Raw genomic sequence first — 22661 nt, forward strand, 5'->3', positions numbered from 1 at the left:
ACCACCATATGAGCTACTGCATGGTTATGCTCCTTCAAATATGCATCTTAAAATTTTTGAATGCTTATGTTATGCTCAATCCAGGCCGAAATCTACTGATAAATTAGTGCCAAATTACGACGGTGCATTTTTATGGGATATCCTCCCCACAGTAAAGGTTGGAAAATGCTTGGCCTTGATATGCTTAAAATGTTCATATAATGGGATGTTGTATTTCATGAAAGTGTCTTTCCATTCCAGAACTTTGGAGGTTTTAATTCATATTATAAATGGAAGACTGAGAGAAATCGAAATTGTAGCAGTGTTCAAGTAATTCGATTTTTTCTTTCTTGCTGTTATTTAGTTTAATTTCCATACAATTATCTTGATCAATTGTTCCAATTTAAGTATGAATAGTGATTGAAATTTAATTCTTATGGGAACCATAATTTTACACAATCACTTTATTACTCATGCCACCGGTGCATTTATGGAGTTCGCAACAATATATAACCTTGCTTTGTAATTCATAATTATTGAGATTCAAATACGTTACAAATTAAATGACCCTTAATTTCAACTGATGAACTTTGCTCGAAGTATATCACGCGCATTATAAGCAGCACGTGGTGATAATAATCGATATGACCCTTAATCGTCTATCTTTTTTTACACGACGGAATGCTATCTAAATAGTAACTACAGATTATATATCATCGCTAAAGAAAAATCCCTCCGAACAAAAATAATGGTTTTCTGGACATTGAAGTTCAGACTCCCTAGCTAGCAAGCTGCGGAAGATTGGGTGAATATGTATAGTTATTTTTGTTGAAGTGATGATGAGCCTTTGGGCCATTAAGCAAAGCCGTCGTGGGAGAGGAGGGATTGTTACTTCCGCCGCCGCTGCCGCCGCCGCAAATTCTCTCACAAGAAGGGCATATGATAAGGCTGGCTACTGGAAGCTGCATATAAAAGGATCCTGGCGTTGTTTTCATCGATTTGAGCTCTTGCAGCTCTTTTTGCAACCTCTTGTTCTCCTCTGTTAGAGTTTCACAGCACTTCTTCAGTAACTCACAGTCCACTTCGGTTTTTTTCAGTTTTGTCCTGCATATATGTAAACGTAATGATTACATTAAAACCAAGAACATTGTACTGTCAATGAAACATGCATGAAGCATCATGCATAGATTTATTTATTTTTTTGGAAATATTCCAATCGATTCATTGCTTAGCAACTAATCCGATTCGGGGCGAGTCCAGGATTAAGGCTTTAAACCTCTCCCAAAGGTGGTACTGAAGAGGTTCAAACACATACTCTCACTCCCATCTGCTTAGCTCCCATGCGCAACTGAGCTACCTTCGTTTGGTATCATTGATAGATTTATGATTCATGTGAATATGTATGCAGTCCAGATATATCAGACAAATTAAACAACCTGGCTCTCCTGTTCTGAAACCACACCTCCACTTGTCTCGCCCGCAGATTCAGCTTCCTTGCCAATTCTTGCTTTTGCTTCTGAAGAAAATTTCAAAGGAAAAGAATAGGCGTTTTATATGTAAAGAATCGTTTCAACATGAAATCTCAACGTGGAGGCTGAATTAATGATTTATATTGTACTTCTATGACACATCCCCACACATAAAGACTGGTTGGGATAGAAGCGTGAATAATATATAAGTCTATCTAATTTTGTTAAAAAATATCACAATATTTAATTATTTTTTAATAGTTATGGTTCATTACACTTCTTGTTTCGATGAGTTATTAACCTTAAGATACACATACTCAGAAAACAAAATGGCCTGAGGAGATTATGTGAGGATATCTCCAGGTTATCTACCAAAAAAAATTGAATAATCATGTGAAAACTTCAAGATCTAAATGGATGACTCAAAAAGACATATTGTATACTAATAATCAATTGGTTAAGAACTTAATTTAGATACCGGATTGAGAGTAGAATGCTCTTTGAAGCTATCCTCTAAGACTGTGGATTGTTCTTTGGTGAGCCTAAGTTTCTTCCTGGGGTTACCACCTTCATCATCATCAGCAACCTTTGATTGAATCTTCTCTACCTCTGGCTCAAGTTCTTCGCCTGCGAATTGATCTCTCTCCCTCTTGATGCTAGACGAATTGGAAAATGAAGACACTGCGCTTGGAGAAGAGGCGTGTGGGTGGATGATATATTCATCCGATTCAGTCTTTGAAGGTAGTTGATTATTTGCCTCATCAGCAGGTGGTCCTAAAGTAAGAGATGGGTATGACTTATTACATGGATACTCCTCCTTTTTCTTCTGGCTTTGTTTCTTCCTGTGTTCATCAGTCTTTATGCAATTATCTTCTGATGACTGATCGTGGATGCCAAGACAAAGGCCAAGTCGAAGACCTGGGTTAGAAATATCAAAACCCATGATAAAATCTGGGACGAAAGCCCTGGTGAAATACGTTGAGTTGATGCAGTATGTAGCTTGCAATCTTCTGAATATTATATATATATATATATATATATATATATAATGGCAAAGAGGATGTGACTCATATGATATGAGGTAGGAGATGAAAGATTGGAGAGAGTTGTAAAAGGGTGTGAAGAGAATTTATGATTGAGTAGAGTGTTTGTGGGGACTCATTTATCTATTTATTAAGTCATCAAGAAATGAAAGAATTATCTTTCAAAAAAAAAAAAAATGAAAGAATTAATGCATTAAAGAATAGAATATGAATTTAGTCATATATTCTGGAACATTAATGTTATTTGTAAATAACATTATTGGTGTACTAGTTTTATTGTGTTATTATTTTTTAAATGATGAAATAAAATAAATGCTCATTTTAATATATATAAGGAATATATAGTATTAAAAATAATATTATGTATAACAAATATTCTTATTCTCCGAGTATGAAATTCTCATCTCGCTTTTTGGCCAAATGGTTGACTGTGCTGTGAGGAAGTATAGTATACTATATGGTATACCTGGAAAGTAGGCAGCACAATAGAAAGCCCACTTTCAACCTTTTTATTCTCCACTTTACTCCTGAGATTTTTTTACTTATCAGCTTTGTTTTTCTTAAAAACTTGGTACTGCAAACAAATTTTAAACTTGCGATTTGTGCAAATAACTTAATTTCTTACCATCAGTGTTTTTATATATACTAATATATCTTAAAAATAATACAACTCTTCGCTTAAAATAATCAAGATTAATTATGTTATTGTACCTGAATCGTGATGTAGTACGTACAACATAGGTACGGGGATGATTATTCAACGACAGGTTTTATGTTTTCTTTATGAATTTGTAGTACGACTGAAAATGAAATATTTTGAAGGCAAAGAAAATAAGGGGGAAGTATATAAAATTAAAATATAAGATTACAATAAAATAAAATATAAATACGACAAGACAACGTCCTTAAGATTGGATGTTGACCAAATGTACGCGTGCTCCAATTAATTGGCTGACCATTGACTAAAAACTTTTTCTTTTTTTAAAAAAGAATAATATTACAAAAATGAAACACATCATCATAATTTGCTTAACGTGTAAGATATAGAATCTTATAACCTTGTTCACACGACAGATGGAGTATAAAAATTGCGTATATTCGAATGAATATAAAGTTAATTTTATATGAATGACGCCATTCACTTTTTTTTTTTTTTTAACATATGGGCTTTCTGTAATTTAAGATCGATCTCTATTCATTGATCAACGAAATATAATTTAAAAAATATTAAAAAAATATACTTTAAAAAAAATTTATAAAGTAAACAGTTTTGATACATTTATAACTGGCCCAGTATGCATCAATCAATTAATAGATTAATTCAATAAAATTAGGGTCAAATAGAATTATGCCTAATTAAACATGAGTTGCATATTCAAAGAAGCAATAATTTAAAATATAATAAATTACAACTAAATTTAAAAAGGAATAGATTTGATTGTAATTTCTTCAATTAAAAAAGGAAAGCATGATCTGATATGTAAGATTTGTGATTATTTTCAAAGTTTAATTATAAATAATTATCTTTATTTTAAGTAGGTAGCTATTGTTATATTTATCTTTAAATTTATTTTCTTATTTTTAGAATTTAAATTTTCAATTAATTTATAATTTATCTATAAAAAGATGTTTAAGAACCCTATTTTAGGAGATAAATATTTTATTATTTTGATAATAAAAATTGAAAACTATAAGATTTTCTTTTATTAAATCCCAACTTTCTTTTTAACTATTTTTTTAGGGAAAATTTATACTTTTTACCTATTTTTCTTACTACCTCTTATTATCAAATCTTAACCGTTGATTTTCGTCAATCTAACGGTTATAATTTATTGAAAATTAAGAATTAATTAATAAGTATGACCCCATAAATTACAACCATTAGATTGGCGGAAATCAACGGTGAAAATTTAGTAGTAAGAAGTAGTAAGAAAAATAGGTAGTAAGTATAACCTCCCTCATTTTGTTATGCATTTTTTGCATCAAGTTTGATCACTTTTAACTATGCATTTTTCTAAGCATTTTTGGCAACAAGTTTGATCACTTTTAACTATGTGGACCCCTAAAAACATGACTTGCGTTATCAAATGAAACCTAAAAAATATGTGGACCTCTATATATATATATGGAAAATCATTTACTCATGTCGTTAGAGATTACTTTCTCATGTTGTGAGGCATCGAAATCCGTGCTATCTTCTTTTTATTTTTTATCTTTTTAACAAGTGGTGGGACCTATTACTTGTTGTGTCTATAGCATGAGAGATGTTATCTTATGTGACATGAGAAAAGAGAAACCCTATATATATATATGGATTTGATTTTCTTATATTACATGAGAATTGAATTCTCATATTGTGACTCACACTCTCATATTGTGATGTGACTCAACTAGTGGTGGGCCCCACATTTATTAATAAGAGAAAAAGAAAAGAAAAACTTTGCACGCAAATCGAAGGGTCTTAACATGAGAATTGAATTCTCATGCAACATGAGAAATATTTTTCATATATATATATATATATATATATATATATATATATATATATATATATATATATGGGGAAGGATATTGTAACAACCAACTTGTGTTACTACCATGTTACTACTTATCAATCTCACCGTTAGATCGATTATGTTGATCCAACAGTTATATTTATTTTCATCTTTGTATGGTCTTGATTCCCCATATTTGAAGTGAAAGCATTAAATATGGGAAATCATAACCATACAAAGGTAGAAATAAATATAAAGTATTAAATATGAAGAATCATGACCATACAAAGATGGAAATAAATATAACCGTTGGATCAACATAATCGATCTAACGGTGAGATTGATTGGTAGTAACATGGTAATAACACAACTTGGTTGTTACAATATCCTTCCCCTATATATATATATGTGTGTGTGTGTGTTTTTCCTTCTATTCATTAATTAGTTGCCTAATTCGATCATTAATCAAATTGGAACAACCTGTACTACTTGGTCCACGTGTTTAATTGTTATATACATATATATATATATGGGGTTTATATTTCTGCAGCTGTTGTACGTGCATCAATCAAATACTTGTCATATATATACTTGAAAGCATTAAATGCGGGGAATCATAACCATACAAATGATGAAAGCATTAAATGTGAGAAATCATAATCATACCTCTGTCGTTGTTGTACGTAAAGCGGCTGCAGAAATGATTTTACTTATAAATATATATATATATATATATATATATATATATATGAGAAAATATTTCTTTTATAACATGAGATAAAATTATTTCCAAAAACTTCAAAACGAGTCGTTTTAGAGGTTTGATAAAATTTTTTTGGGTATCTTAGTATTTTTTTTTCTTTTGTATTATGTAATATTAATAAAATACCTTGAATTTTTTTTTTCAAACTCCCAAATTGATGTCATTTTGAGATTATAGCAAGATAAATTTATCTCATTTTATAGGAGAAATATTAATTCTATAAAAAATTTCAATAGTAAGTATAACCGCCCCTTATTTATATATATATATATATATATATATATATATATATATTCTCTTTTAGCGTATCCAATTAATGAGTAACGTACAAATATTTACATTCTTTTTTTAATGAGTAACTATTCTTTTTTTAGAATGATGTAAAAGATACAACTCAATTTTATTCATTGATTACTCTTTTAAAATTTAAAATTTTAATTTTTTTTATAAAGAACCTTGGGATACACCACCCCAAAAGCTAGCTCAAAGGGTGGGAGTGCCCAAAGCTTTATAAACTCCACATTAGTTGCACATACAACCAATGTGGGACTATATATCTCAACATTTTTTTTAACTGATATTTGGAATAGTTACTTACATAGTATTGATTTATGAAAAATTGAAAACAATTGGGAAGATAGGATAGCGCATCGTGAAGAAAGACAAACGTGTTGGTTGTTTGAGTTGAAAGGCAGCTCCGCACCCATCAAGGAAGCAAGTAAGAATGATAAGTGAAAAACAAAAGCGACATCCACTGCGAAACATGTTTCTTTGGCTTTCGGATGTCATCTTTATCCTTTGTTTTCCCACTCTTAAGTTTATCCAACAGTCAGAACCGGCATGATTTTATTTATTTATTTATTTTGGGTACTGGTTTGGTGCTTATATAACTACTTTGCTGTAACATGGGAAACAAATAAAAAAATATTTAATTTATATGTTTTTCTTACCAAATTCGTTGGTTTATATGCATTACCTACCAAGGGCAAGTAGCTTGTGAGTGAGATTAAAGTCAACTTTGGATTAGTGATTTGTTTCATTTCTCTATGATTAGAAAGAGACAACCATTGTAGGATTTTGAGATCAAGTAACTTCACATCGAATAATTAACATTTGGGAAGAATATCAATGTCACAAATTGGAAAGAAAACTAAAATAATAAAAAAAAAGGCGTGAAGTGGATGTTAAGAAAATAGTGTTTCGTAATAATGGTGTAAATGAAAATTCAAAAGGTATAAAAATAAACAAGATTAAGCCATCAAATCTGTTCGTGTCTATCATGCTGTCCTCCACTTCCATGGCGGACCTACATGGGACTAGGGGACTTCCCGTCCCACCTAAAATTTTAAAAACTAAAGCAGTTAATATTGTGATATCATAAATAACCATATCAATCCACTATAACTCATAGGTGATGCATATATCTTTAATTTTCTAGCTAAGTCAAAATAACCAAAACTTGGAACTCAAAGCGAATTATTAGAATATTTATCGTAACAACACAAATGACTTTATGCACAACAAATACAAGTGATATCATTTTTTATTATATTTTAATGCAATATTGCAATATGCAGCGGCAGTATATATATACATAAGTAATTGTTTTTATATTAAACAACAACATATTTGAGATTCCATTCTACCATAACATTTTCTTACTATAACCCAACTTTATTCAAATCAATATTTTGTTCTTTGTTTTTAAAATGAAATCCAGTCTATTCTAACAAAATAACTGTGGATTTATATTAACAATTCACCCTGCCCCAATCAATTCAACTCCATCGACAGCCCTCACAGATGATCCTTTCCATTTTTTAGTAAAAGTCAGTGTTGAGATATATAGTCCCACATTGGTTGAAGAGCAACTAATGTGGAGTTTATAAGGCCTTGGGCACTTCCGCCCTTTGAGTTAGCTTTTGGGGTGGTGTATCCCAAGGTTCTTTACATGGTATCAAAGCTTGAGGTTCGATCCTCATCGCCCCCCACTTTAAAGTGGAAGCACAAAAAAGGTAAACCAAAGATTGGGCCTGTTGCATAATCCACGCTTCAAGCCAAGAGAGCTCTTGCGTGAGGGGACGTGTTGAGATATATAGTCCCACATTGGTTGAAGAGCAACTAATGTGGAGTTTATAAGACCTTGGGCACTCTCACCCTTTGAGCTAGCTTTTGGGGTGGTGTATCCTAAGGTTCTTTACAGTCCCCTCTCGTCTCCAAAAATACCAATTAGTTAAGAGAATTGATTCATTCATCAAAAAAGATACAGGCAGTAATAAACAAATATCAATAACTGCACATAATATATAACGAAATAATTAAAAAAATTAATGAGCATAAAACATGACTAAAAAATTTTTATGTCGTTACTTCTTGAGTGAAAGATCAAAACTCAAGTAATAATTAACATTGTCCTAGTGAGCATAATTCACATATATGCAAAATAAGCTTAGGGGAAACTCCAACTCTCAAATTAGCATAGGGTTCAAAAATTGATCAGAAGCATAAATCATGGATACACATTTACAATTAGGACGGCTCAATCAATCCAATAGGTTTAGCTAGCAGACCTACTCTCTCGTCTGGATTAAGAAACTTTTTCACCAAGGAGTTTCATTTTCAACCATGAGCCAACAATTTTTGATAATTTGCATCGAATTTATCCAATCAAGTGGTACAGTATACTAAAAACAAAAGAAGGAGTGAAGAGCTGGATACTGATCTTCGATTGTGATTTTCAAGTGGTTATTATAATCGTATTTTTTATATTAAGTCTGTATTCTATTTAAAGTACTTTTATTTATAATATAATTTTTTATTTTTGTCCTTATCACTCAAATTCATGGCTCTGCCCTGCTTCTAGTAAACACTAAACATAAGTATACTACATAATATAAGGAAATGATTTACAATTGTTATAAAAATATATGGAAACGAGTTTTAATTTTTTTATTTGAAAACAAATATTCTCACAAACATTATTGTGAGATTAACTTATCAGTTAGGGTGATTTATGGACCTAACATAAATATTCACCTTCTAGAAGGATCAAAAAGGGTTAACTGTTAAGAGAGAAATTAAGAAAAGATACTTTAATTATATTAATCTTAGTACGACAGCAACGAATCAAGAACTGGACTCCTAATATTCTTTGGAGGCCCATAAGTCCACTCTTAGCATTAATCCATCTATAAATAAAAGGCTAAGCCAACCAGGTACATACACTAAATTCTCTCTCTTAGTTGTCACTTTGCGCACACCTTACCCTTTGACTATGCCGTTATTATAATAGTGCACACTGACCCGCTATTTTCTAAGAGTATCTCTCCTATAAGTACCTGAGAGAGGACATCTAAATTGAAGATTGAAGATTAAGATATCAGTCATTGACTGGATATCTCTGTCACCGTGACAGAACAGGGTATAAATGGGTCAAACCACCCATAAAGAGCCTATAGCCTGATCTAACTTATATCATGATAGATAATTGTTTTTTTTTTCAGAATTCAAACTTCAATTATTTTTGTGAAAGTGCAGTTAACTATTGTTGATAAAAGAATTTCTAACTTAATTCCACATATAAATTTCTTGATTTTTTATTAATAGATTAAAACGTCAATAAAGGTCAATATTTAATGCTTAGCAACGATGGAGTTTCAAGGAATATAGTGATAAATTAATGAAAAGTGTTGTATAGTTGAAATAAAATCATTGATACATATCCAGAATTATATGCTTAAAAAAATTGATACTTGGTAGGACATGATTGATATGAATCACCGACGAATCAATTAGTTCAATGAATGATGATTGTGAAATGGAAATCAAGGTGACGAGTAACCATCAAATATATGAATTTTTATCTCCTTTATTAATTGTTCCGTGTGGAAGTAAGATCTTATAAAATAGGTTTCGTAGACCTTAGGACATAAACTATAGTAGCTACTTAAGTGAACTTAGGATTTTCTATCATGAAAATATATATTGTGTATGAAGTATGATCTCTAAACAGACATGCCCCTTACCCCATGAGATAGACATTGACTTAAGCACAGTGGAAAAACTCAAAAAACATTGTTTAAACTATAGTATGATTGGGAATAATTGGGATTGGCCAGACAACAGTCTCTTGCTAGAAATGGTATACTATTAGATAATAGATACCAAAAGAAAGCTTTAAATTGAAGGATTGATGTCCTGTGCAAGGCATTGATGCTGGTTCTCCAATTAATGTTGGTCTTCTCATTATCTTGTTCGTAGCAGATAGCTAGCAAGTTGATGAAGAAAGTAAGGGGCGTGTACACATTGATTCCTTTTTTATTTAGTTTGGTTCAACAGATGTCAATGAATGAGCGGTGCCACATTGACAGGGGGCAAGGGATAGAGTAGGTGGACCAACCAATAATTTGGCATGATTGGGTATTTGATTCCAAAGGAGGATTATGGTGACGAATTGATGATGGTTATGGAGCGTAGAAGTTGGCAATGATGGGGGGAGGAAGGAAGAGATGGCTGTTGGAGATAAGGTTTCAGATATGTTCCGGGCTTTAAGGCCAGTAGACCAGTGGGAAATTGGGTTTGTGCTCCTTGTTTGGCTTTTCCACATCCCCCCTTTTTCTTTTCTTTCTTACCAACCGTCCATATGTCAAAAAAGACACCACTTTTGTCAGCATTTAGAATACAGACTTTGTTTTGATTGTAATCTACGTAATCATTTTAGTACCCTTTGTATCGCATTATTGTCATTAATTAGCCAGCATCTAGTTCTTTCTCTTTGGATTCATTGCCTCATTCATTGAGTACAACTGCGATAAGGTAATGCCTCATTCATGATTCAAATTTCCTCTAAGCACATAATTCATACAGAGAAAATGACGCCCATTAGAAATAAAGAAGAATTAAAAAGGTCGTTAGGGTTTTAGCTAAGATTATGTTTAACTTTATTAATCATTGGCATATTATACTAGACACAATTCTCTTATTCTCAATCTAGGCTCCTATGACAAAATTTATACTAAACTACGTAAAATATATAAAATAGATGTCCCTCCTACTTTAGAGTTTCTGGTTCCGGACATAAATAAATGGGAAATATTTTTTTCCTTTCATATAAGATAATTTCTCTTATGTTTTCTTATTTCGATTTTCGCACTATCTTTTTCTTCTTCTTGTAATGATGATACCCATTCATTTCCTCTCTATAATATAAGATAATTATCTTATGTGAAAGGAGAATAATAAAGCTCTAAATAAATATATACATTTTTTTGTGTGAAAATAATTATTAGTTGAAAGTTTGAGCTCAAGTTTTGTTATGAACTTATTCATATCCTAACAACTCTATTACTAGCAAGATTGGATAGAGATATCACAACCATATAATCTAGAGAGGATAAAGGGATAAGATCTCTATCCCCATCAATCAAAGCAGATTTCATAACAACTGGGGGATTTCAAAGACTGAAACCTAGGAGGGTAATCCTAAAATAAGAGGTTAATTAAAGATCCCAGCACACACTTTTGACCTATTTACTATTACTGTCAACACTGTGCACACGCTCACGTTTTGGCTACACACTCATCGATAGTGCGCAGTGATTGAAGTATTGGCTATAAGTCAATCAGATATCAATCTCTTAGATATATCTAAGTGCATATCCATGAGATATTCTTGTATGGTTCAACAGGACCGAATAGGTTTTTCGCTGTTTTTTTTTTTTTTTGAGCTCAGGTTTCTCGCTGGTTTTGGGTATCTATTTATAATAATAGAATAGTTCTTTGTAGCCATATCCCAAATTTGGGGTTCGATTCAACCCTTGATGAATAGGGCTTTTATACAATTAGATGATGATATGAATGGAAAAAGTTAAAATGGAAATGAGACAAGAAAGGTCCATTATGCAAAGTATTATTTCAACCAAAGAGCTTAAATTATTATAAACAAAATGAGCGCTCGCAATATTTTACGTACGTACGGGATCATCGTGCTTCTTGCAAAAATCACAGAATTTTAAATATATAATTTAAGGGGAAATATTTGTCCTTACAAATGATATAATTTTGTATCATTTTAATCCTAACCATTTATTTTTATCAATCAATAGTTACAATTTATTCTGAATTATTAATTTATTAATAAGTTTGACCTAATAAATTATAATCATTGATTGACGAAAATTAACGGTTAAGATCTAAAATATCACAAAGTTATATCATTTGAATTAAAAAAATATGTGTTGCATAATAATGTTGATGCCACATTATGCATTTATAAATTATTTTAAATCAATATTTATAAAACAATAATCATACAAAGGCGACATTTTTTTTAAGTTAAAAGTTAAAAAAATAAAAAATAAAGCTATGAGCTGATTGATGATTACATAAATTTTTTAGCTTAAAAGCTATTCATTTTAGAAAAACATATATTTCAAAAAAAGCTGATACAACTCTTAAAAGTAATTTCTAACTTAAAAAAGAAAGAATTCAAATAAGCTCTTAAAAAAAAGCTTCTTCTAGGAGCTTTTAACTTTTTTTTCATTATAAAAAAAAATTATTTTTATAAGAGCTTTTGCAAAAATCTATTTGGCATAGCTTCAACTTATAAATAAAAGAGAAGTTAAAAGAAAGGAGGGGTTATATTTATAAATTTTTTGTTTACCAACTATTGCAAATTACACTATGTATTTCCGGAAGTACACTCGGTTACACTATGTACTTTCGGAGTACATAGTGTAATTTAAAAAAATTTGTAAAAAAAATTTGTAAACAGATCCTTCCCCTAAAAAAATTACTTCACAAATAGGCAGTAATACTCAGTTTTGCAAATCATATTACTTTTATGAGGTAGGATATTCTTACTACTAAATTATTCTACTACCACTTTACTATCATTTTAATCACCGTTTGATTCAAAAGTTGTTATTCTTTTCTCTCTCTTCGTTCAACTTTTTTTCTAATCTAATAATGATTAAAATAATAATTGAGTGATAATAAAAAAATTTAATAATAAAAATATCGTACCTCTGCTTCTATTACTTGACATTTTTCATATGAATAAGATAATTATGATGTAAAGTTGCCAACACACATGCGGCTAATAAAAAATTACTGTCATAAAAATATCATAAAATTTAAAGTGATTTATTAAATTATCTAAAAAAAATTATAATATGATAAAATGTAGTATTTAATGTCTTGAAGCGAAAAAATTTATAGGGATTTTGATTCTGCAGACTTTATTTGTCTCATATTTTTAGGAAAATAATTAGTGGGATCCATTAAAGTAATAGGATCCATTGTTTTATTTTTATTTTAAAAAAATAATAATAAATCTTACTATCTTATCTTTGTTGCATAAGATAATTATTTCATGTAATTGAGATAAATAATTTTTTTATTATATTAATAAAAAGTAGAAGTACAGTCTAATAAAAAGTCAAGGACTGAGTGTAGGAGAAAACTTTAAATAATATCGGTCTTATAAAATTGTACCTGTATGACAGTAGAAATTTTTTAAGTATAATCTAAGCGACATGAAATACTTATTATCAAAAAAATTATCATCTTTACAACTAATCTAATTATATATTGTTGATTTCTGTTAATCTAAAAGTTATGATTTATTGGAAATAATAATTAATTAATAAATGTAACCCAATAATATTTTCAATAAATTATAACCGTTAGATTGACGAAAATCAATGATAATTAAATTAATTGTAAATATCTTTGGTGTTAAGTATATCCTTTCCCATAATTCTAATGAATCCTAACGACCTAACATCAATATTATGGAATAAAATATTAAGTACTTGAAACGATATTAACTCAGCCCCAGGTTCACTTACAATAAAAGTATCACTTTTGTTGTCAAGATTCAAGAAGCATTTTTTTTTTTGGTGAATTAAGAAGCATTTTATTTTTGTTAAGAAGCATTTTATTATTATAGATTAAATAGACGCCAATTAATATACCTTGAACTGTTAATGTAATTCATTTTATTGAAATATTCGTTTGCAAGTTCCTAATGAGAGATTCAATATTCTATAATGAAACGTTACATTTCTCTCTCTTCATCTCTTCCTAAATCCTAAACTCCGTAGTAAAGTAAAGATCATTCTAGATGTGGGGGCTTCTGTTAAACTATAACACAATTTAACAATAAATAAATAAAATAACCGTCATTGTTTTAATCAACAGAAAAATCAAATCAGAATCACGAGGCAATTTATGAAGCCAATTAAAGAGCAAAAGCACTGTATTATGGCGGGAAAAATCGAATACAACACCATTCAATAACCATCCCCACTAATAATAATGTAAATGAGTTAGATCGGGTTACAGGACCTATGACTTAATATACATTAAGTCAGATTTAAATTATTATAAATAGTCAGGTGAAATAGATCTAAGCTTTTCAAAAAATCTATTTAGAAAGTATGTTATATACTTTTTTTTTTATACATATGGGCCTATAAGCCTACAGGTTAGCCTATGTCATATAATTTATTTTAAATAAAATAAATAAAATTATTATTTTAATAATTTGAATAATAAAGTAATATTATTTTATTTATTTTTTTAATTATTGAATGTTTAATAAGCTTAAACAGACTAACATGCCTACACCAAGATTTTCTTTTTAGATATATGGCAGACTATACTTATAATCTGAGCCTACACAAGTTAACAGGCCAGGTGAGGCCTAAGATTTTTTACATAGACCTGGCTTATTTAAGCCAAAGCCTAACCTATTTACATCTCTACCCACTGACATATTTTAGACCATTTGCTGAAGTATTTTGATGACTAACTTCTAATTATGAATAGGGGCGTAAACAATTAGGCCGGTCTATATAGGCCTACAACCTAACTTATATCATGTCAGACTCGGCCTATTAAATATAATCAAATAGAGAGACTTAAACTTTAAAAAATCTAGTTAGAAAACAGGTCATAGGCTTTCTTTACATGCTGGACCTATTACCCTACAGGCTAGCCTAATCATATTATTTATTATAAATAAAATTATTATTTTAATAATTTTGAATAATAAATTAATATTATTTTAATTATTTAATATTTAATAAATTTAAACATGCTAACAGGCCTAGGTCAAGACTTTTGATTTTGAAATATAGATTAGGTCAGACTTATAAGTTAGGCCTATATAAAGCTAACAGGTCAGGCTAAGCCTAAAATATTTTACACAAATAAAATCTATTTAAACCAAAGTCTAACTTATTTACACCCTTAATTATGAAAATATTTTATTAATACAAGATGTCTCTCTACACAAAAGTCATATACATATATGACATTAAATTTATAGGTAGAAGTTCAAAATATTGATGTTATTTTTCACACTGAAAAGTTATCTTTGACACGTCATCAAGATCTCTTTGATGTTTATTTTAATCCATAATCTTTTAACCATATTCCTTTAAAGTAAATAATGTTCTTAAACATTGATAGACCTATGAATTTTGGATAAAAGAATCAAGAGCAAAGATACTAAAAGTATAAAGAAATAAAGTTTTAAATGTTTACATTTACACAAATATATATATATATATATTAAACAATTATTTTTATTCACTTCATATTTGAAAAATTCAAAAAAAAATTATTTATTAATTCTATCAAACTTTTTTTTTTGGTTGTTACTATCAAACTTTTTCCATGTAATCAAATTATCATTTAGCTATGCATATCTTATGTAATTAAAAGTTTAAAATTTAAAAAATATATATATACAAAGTCTTGAGTATCCCAAATCTATGATGCACCGACACTTCGAAAAATTTGAGTGTCGTATTCGACACTTCTCTATACTCCCCGACACTCCAACATGCGTTGGAGAGATTCAAAAAAGCATTTAGAGGTTGCGTTTTTAGTTCCAACTATTAGATTTGTTGGATTACCATTTTATTGAGTTTAATATAAATGTTTGAGATATCTTACATTTTTTTGTAAAATTGATGGGTAATATAAGTTTAACTTTACTTTTTTGTTAAATTATTGAATATAAAATATAATATACATTGCATAAATTAAAAATATTACTTAATATCAAAATATGTCTTAATATATCAAAATCTAACATTTTCTAGAATTAATATATCGAAGTGTTATATTGTATCGTGTCCCATGTTAGTATTGGTATAACATAATCCCAAATAATGTCCCTGGCTTTGCAGAGTCCCTAGGTTCTTTTAAAAAACTATTTTTGGTGAATGAGTCCATTGTTGTTTGAAAATCAAACTTGTAATGCTAAGGCCCAATCGTCTACGAATTTGGACTTCAATGCTGGTCAGATAAACAAGCATTTAGCAACTCCGTCTTGGTACTGCAGCCTTGTCTCTTCAGTGAAGTGTATCCATTGGGTTTGGGTCAATTCTGATTTGAGAGACGGTAAGATGTACAAGGGCGTATTTAGTGGGTTTGGACCTGGTGTAGGATATCGTGCTCCGATCCGAGTGTTTAAAAATTGGGTGAAACTTGATCCCAATTAATTAGAAGTAGATTACTTGTATCTACTTTTGCAATTATCATATTAATTAGAAGCGTTGATGTTACTAATACTGACTATACATCAGCAAAATAGGGTCATATTTAGTCCTGTTTTATGTACTCCAAGAGTCTACAAATAATTTATCCTTAGATTTGATTGATTTTGCTTTATGCAATGCTTGAACTTCGAACGCTGACAGCAAGTAGTTATTTGTTGGGTAAATGGTATCTTGCATTGGTAAAGTGTAAACTTTAGGTGTTTATTTTGATTTTTCCAGGGTGTGTCTATCCGGCCGCAGTTGATACTTGTCTGAATTTACTTTGAAATGTAAGTTAAAACTTTAAAGTTCCAAATATAGTTAGATTTCTTTTAATTATCTTTGAGAATAACATTTTTTACTTTGGAAATGGGGATTAAATCATTGTTGATACTGCCAATATAATATATATAGTTGTAAAGAACCTTGAGATACACCACCCTAAAAGCTAGCTCAAGGGGTGGGAGTGTCCAAGGTCTTATAAACTCCACATTAGTTGCACATACAATCAATGTGGGACTATATATCTCAACACGTCCCCTCACGCAAGAGCCCTTTAGGCTAGAAGCGTGGAAATTGCACAGGCCCATTTTTGGTTTACCTTTTTGTGCTTTTTTTTATTTTAATTCCACTTTTTTAAAGCGGGGGACGGTGAGGCTCTGATACCATGTAAAGAACCTTGAGATACACCACCCTAAAAGCTAGCTCAAGGGGTGGGAGTGCCCAAGGTCTTATAATATTTAACAGTAGTAAATGATTTTTATTTTTTTAATAATTACAGATGTAGACATATAGTAGTTTACAGAATTGGCTTCCGTATTCAAGTTGAATGAAAATAGTGGTATGAATAATATATTTCGGAAGAAACTAACGTTTTGTCGTTCTGCCCTTGCGATGTCATTGAATCACTTTCTATGGTGTCTGAGGCGTTCACGTCTGGGTCGCTTCTTTAGCAAGTTGACAACAGTGATGCAAAGTCACTGAGTGAAAATGGGTTGCTAAATTGAAAGGTATCTTTGTCCAGAGTCCAGACTAATCTGGAGTAAAAGTAATTTCCCATACTGAAAGTCTCCATCATGAAGAAAAGAGCCCAGTTAACAAATGCCGTTTCCATTTACAAACTTCATCGTCAAGAAATTTTAGCAAAAATCTTATCCCAAGCCACTCACAAAAATCAATGGAGACAACTTACCATCTCATCACATGCAAATAAAAAAAGTTAGTCATCTCTCCATATCTCTATACTATAAATACATATGTATTAATCAAAAGAGATGCAAGGGCACAAATATTATTGTGCATGTTATGGACTGGATTCATATCTTAACAACTCTATTACTAACAAGATTGGAAAGAAATATCACAACCATATAAAGAGATAAGATCTCTATCCTCATCAATCAAGGCAGATTTCATATCAACTGGGAGATCTCAAAGACTCAAGCATATGAAGGTAATCCTTATAAATAAGAGTTAAAGACCCCAGGTACACACTTTATACCTATTTACTATTACTGTCAACATTGTGTACACACCCATTGATAGTGCGCAGTGATTGAAGTATTGGTTATAAGTTAATCGGATATCTCTCTCTTAGATAACTCTAAGCGCATACCCTTGAGGTACCTTATACGGTTCAACAAGACCGAACATTAGCGCTGTCTGTGGGGAATCGACAAATTTTGACTCCCATCCATGGTAAACACGCGCGGCATAGCGCGAAACCACAAATTACAGGTTGTCTCGTGCACCCTGAAATTGCTGAAATCACATATATATAAGGAGAAAAACCCTACCGCAAAAAGGGCTTTTGATCCTCCGAGAGACTCTAGAATAGAGCTCCAGATCCAAGCAAGTGACAATTTGATGGAGATTATCACAATTCTTGATGGAGCAAGTGAAGACCTGGAGGTCATTAAATCATAAGAAAAAAGGTGTATGAGAATTTTGAATTCTTTATTAAATGAAGTATCATCTGAAATTTTGTGGGCTAGGAAACTGGCAGACCATTAATAACCCAGCTTTAGTCCAAAAGAAGGTGATGCTCTCCGGCAAGTATACCGATCGCACAAGTAATATAGAAAGTAAGTAGAGTATCGTCTCCACAGGGATTGTAAACCAAGTACTACAATAACTAGTCCCCTTAAGTTGGAAAACTCGGTTTGTTGTTTGGAAAAATTGTGAATTGAATTTGAATAACAATAAGATATAAAAGTAAAGACTTGTTTTTGAATTTTTATTTAAGAGAAATAAAACAATAGCAATGAGAATTGATTTTAAAAATATGAGAAAAACATTGTAGCTAGAGTGCACTCACCTTATGATCCCCACTTCTTACTTTGGATTGATTCACAATACTTATTCATATAATTACTCGGATAAATTATTATCTAAGAATATTTATTAGTTAACCCTCAATTCCTTGCAAGGTTAACCCTTTAATCCCCAATTGGAACCCCAATTCCTTGCAATGTTCCTCATGGTATTAAGCAATGAACGCAATAATTTAAGCATCCACAATTAAATACACATCTATTCCTAGCATGCATACCAATTGTTATCCTACCCCATTTCAAGATCAAAACCCTAATATTCCTATCTAGGGTTCTAACCCTCAAACTATTCTCAACTATCAGATTGATCAGTTCTAATAAAGAAAATAGAAAATACGCACAAGGTAGAGACAAAGATAATTATATAAATGAGTAAAACTAAATCAATCCATCGTAACAAGGGTTCACATAGGGCTCGTGACCCTAACTACAATAAAAGAAAACTAGCCAAGCATAATCATGGCTAAAAATAATCCAATATTCAAAAGCATAAAATTAAGGAGAAAAGAGAAGAAGAACTTGATCCCAGGAATCCCCTCAGAGCTCTGCCGTCGTCTCTCCTCAGAAGAAATAATCGGTCCCTAGGGTTCTGTCAAGAGGATATATTTATAAACCTCTTTTTCCTCTTCCAAAAATACCCTCGTAACAGCACGGTACAATTTCCCGCAAACCGGCGCCACTTAGCGCCATCTTCCTGCCCAATGTATGCTGCATTTCGGCGCTGGTTCTCTTTAGTTTGGGCGCTACATGGCGCCATTCCTTGTTCATTTTGGGCGCCTAGTGCCGCCACTCCTTCATCATTTTGGGCGCCTAGTGGCGCCACTTTTGGTGCTAGGAGGCGCCATGTTGGCGCTAGGTTGCTTCATGGCGCCACTTAGCATGAGTTTGGCGCTAAGTGGCGCCAAGTCACTGCCATTTATACTATGCAACACGATGCAACATGGAACTTTCCCTTGTGTAGAGTCGCGTCAACAGGTTTTTTATAATTTGTAATTTTCCCTCCTTTTACCTGTAAAAACACAACCAATAAGTGAGAAATATTATTGAAAAGAAAGAATCAATATAATTAGCAAATATGTATTTAAGTTGCTCTTTTATGACTCAATTATTATCAATTTTAACATGGAAAAACCACACTTGCCAGAGGCACATCAGAAGGCTTAAAGTTTAACAGCTCGGTCTCGACCTTTAGATCCAACTCAGTCCCAGCCAAGAGCTTCAAGATTAATAGCTCGGTCTCAGCCCAACTAAAGGCTTCAAATTTAACAGCTCGGCCTCAATCTTGAACTCATTCCAGTGAAGGGATTTAAGTTTAAAAGCTCAACCTCAGCCTTGAGCTTCAACTCAGCCCAGTGAAGGGCTTCATGATTATCAACTCGGCCTCAACCTTGAGCTCATCCCAATGAAGGGATTCAAGTTTAAAAGCTTAGCCTTGAGCTTCTTCTCAGCCCAGCTAAAGGCTTAAAGTTTAAAAGCTCAACCTTAGCTTAAAGCTTCAACTCAGCCCAACTAAGGGCTTTAAGTTTAATAGCCCAGTCTCGGCCTTGAGCTCCAACTTAGCCCAGCCATGGGCTTCAAGATTAAAGCTGGGCCTCAGCCTTGAGCTTCAACTCAGCCTAGTTAAGGGATTTAAATATATCAGTTCGGCCTGAACTTTGAGCTTCAACTCAGCCCAGCTAAGGGCTTCAAATTTATTAGCTCGACCTTGAGCTCAGCCAAGTGAAGGGCTTAAAGTTTAAAAGCTCAGCATCGGCCTTCAGCTTCATCTCAGCCCAACTAAGGGCTTAAAGTTTAAGAGTTCGACCTTAGCCTAGAGCTTCAGCTCAGCCCAACTAAGGGCTTTAAGTTTTATAGCTCAGCCTCGGCCTTGAGCTCCAACTCAGCCCAACCAAGGGCTTCAAGATTAAAGCTTAGCCTCAGTCTTGAGCTTCAACTCAGCCTTAGCCATAGCTTGAGGCTCCGAGATCAAAATGAAGGCGGAAAAGGAGAGATTGTGATCTTAACAAAAGTATCACACCCCAATCCGAGATAAAAAAAAGACGGAATTGGAGAGATGTGATCCTAGCAAAAGGATTACACCCCTATCCGAGATAAAGATGAAGATGAAATTGTAGAGATGTGATTCTAACAAAAGGATTACACCCTAATCTGAGAAGACATTATGAGAGATAGTGATCCTGGAAAATAATCACACCCCAATTTGGGATAAAAGAAAAATCGAGACGGCATATGATGTCGGGCTCTTATTCAAGAATTTGGCAACAAAGCCAAATGACAAAGTTTACTAGCCTCAAATTAAAAATCCACCGCAAATGAAACATGGTTCAAAAAAGAAAACCACAGCGTAAGAAGCCGGGTTCAGATAAAAAGCTCTCTGTGAAAAAAGCGGGGCTCAAATTAAAAAATCACGACGTAAGAAGCAGGGTTCCAATTAAAGAGGCGAAGTCCGCCTCCATAAATATAAGACTTCGGTGAAAGAAGCCAAGTCACAATGGAAAAACACGACATGTGAAGCTGAGCTCAAACAAAATATGGTGAAAATCGATTCCAGGAATACAAAGCAACTATGACAAAATCATAAATGCAAAAGCCATGGTATAATATGCCGGGCAAAAATTAGAAAGGCGAAGGTACCGCCTTCAAAAGCGTAGACATGGCAAAAGCCAAATTAATTTAAAGAAAGCCAAATTATGCAGAGCTGGGCTCAAAATGAAGAAGGCAGAAAACTGTCATAGTAATTAAGACTACAACAGCAAAACCAAGTCGTTAAGGTTTTGGCCACAAAGGCCTAACATGCTAGCCTCAAATTAAAAAGCCACCGCGAATGAAGCGGGGCTCAAAATAAAAGCCACGATATACGTATTCGAGCTTAAAATCAAGGTGGCGAACTCCTCTTTCAAGAATCCAAAACTATGGAAAAAGAAGCCAAGTCTGTCAAAAACAAGAAAAGTCATGGTATATAAAGCCAGACTAATCATGAAGAAGGCACAAAATGCCTTCCCAAAATTAAGACATAGGCAGCAACTAAATCCAAAAGGGGAAAGTCGCAGTAAGAGAAGTCGTGCTCCCTAAAGTATAATACACCTTTGCAAAAGGTCAAATCCATGCTAATAGAGATCTCAGTATACGAAACCGAACCAAATCTGAAACCATGACACTTAAAGACAGGGAGTGCAAAGTCGGGTTAATTATTAAGGAGGCACGAAACGCCGTCCTAAAGCTTAGGCGAACGCCTATATAAAAGACTGACAATAAGTTTAGTCAAAACTAAAGAGCCTCAGCAAAAGAAACCGACTCAGTCAAAAAGAGGCAAACACCACCTCACCACTCAGAGACTTCTAAAGAAAAGAAGCCAATATAAAAAGCCAAACCAAGAAGAGGTAGCCACACCAGACCCAAGGCAGTATCATAGCACCTCGGTAAGGTCGTCCTATCAATCAGACTTAGGCACCCCAACAATCTGAGCTTCTAAATTGTTAGGCTGGGGGGCAACTGTTATGAACTAGATTCATATCCTAACAACCCTATTACTAGCAAAATTGGATAGAGATATCACAACCATATAATCTAGAGAGCACAAAAGGATAAGATCCCTATCTCCATCAATCAAGGCAGATTTTATATCAACTAGGAGATCTCAAAGGCCCAAGCCTATGAAGATAATCCATATAAATAAGAGGCTAAAGACCCCATGTACACATTTTGGACTTATTTACTATTACTGCCAACACTGTACACACACCCACACTTGGATACACGCCTATTGATATTGCGCAGTGATTGGAGTATTGGCTATAAGTTAGTCGGATATCTATCTCTTAGATACCTCTGAGCGCATACCCTTGAGGTATCCTTATACGGTTCAACAGGACCGAACAGTGCAATTCTCAAGCACCAACTAAATACAGACCATAGTACAAAATTAAAACAAGTGAAATAAATTTTCCAGCTTAATAAAGAGACAAATCACCCCGCAGACTTGTACATATCGCTACTCATGCTCTCAGCTAGAGGTGACAAAACGGG

At 32.4% G+C, this 22661-nt stretch overlaps 1 protein-coding gene across 1 annotated transcript; it reads right to left on the minus strand.

Moving 5' to 3' along the window:
- Positions 1 to 565: 565 nt before the first annotated feature.
- On the minus strand, positions 566 to 2420 carry LOC133290373 (homeobox-leucine zipper protein HAT9-like). Its single transcript, XM_061488444.1, has 3 exons — positions 1927 to 2420; positions 1416 to 1495; positions 566 to 1083 (listed from the first exon to the last, which is right to left on the minus strand). Exons 1-3 carry the CDS (start codon positions 2389 to 2391, stop codon positions 759 to 761), a joined length of 870 nt encoding a protein of 289 aa, XP_061344428.1. The 5' UTR covers positions 2392 to 2420; the 3' UTR covers positions 566 to 758.
- Positions 2421 to 22661: the final 20241 nt, after the last annotated feature.

The sequence above is a fragment of the Gastrolobium bilobum genome, unplaced genomic scaffold (genome assembly GCF_033153095.1).
Source record: "Gastrolobium bilobum isolate Gb01-03AN ecotype WA unplaced genomic scaffold, APGP_CSIRO_Gbil_v1 utg37784, whole genome shotgun sequence".
In the NCBI taxonomy this organism is placed as follows: Eukaryota; Viridiplantae; Streptophyta; class Magnoliopsida; order Fabales; family Fabaceae; genus Gastrolobium; species Gastrolobium bilobum.

What these genes read in the sequence shown, in the direction of transcription:
- LOC133290373 (XM_061488444.1), bottom strand. Translation starts at nt 2,391, where the DNA reads ATGGGTTTTGATATTTCTAACCCAGGTCTTCGACTTGGCCTTTGTCTT. An exon ending in AGCATTCTACTCTCAATCCG is followed by an intron (nt 1,496 to 1,926) that starts GTATCTAAATTA and finishes AATTTTCTTCAG; the next exon opens with AAGCAAAAGCAAGAATTGGC. An exon ending in TTTCAGAACAGGAGAGCCAG is followed by an intron (nt 1,084 to 1,415) that starts GTTGTTTAATTT and finishes ACATATATGCAG; the next exon opens with GACAAAACTGAAAAAAACCG.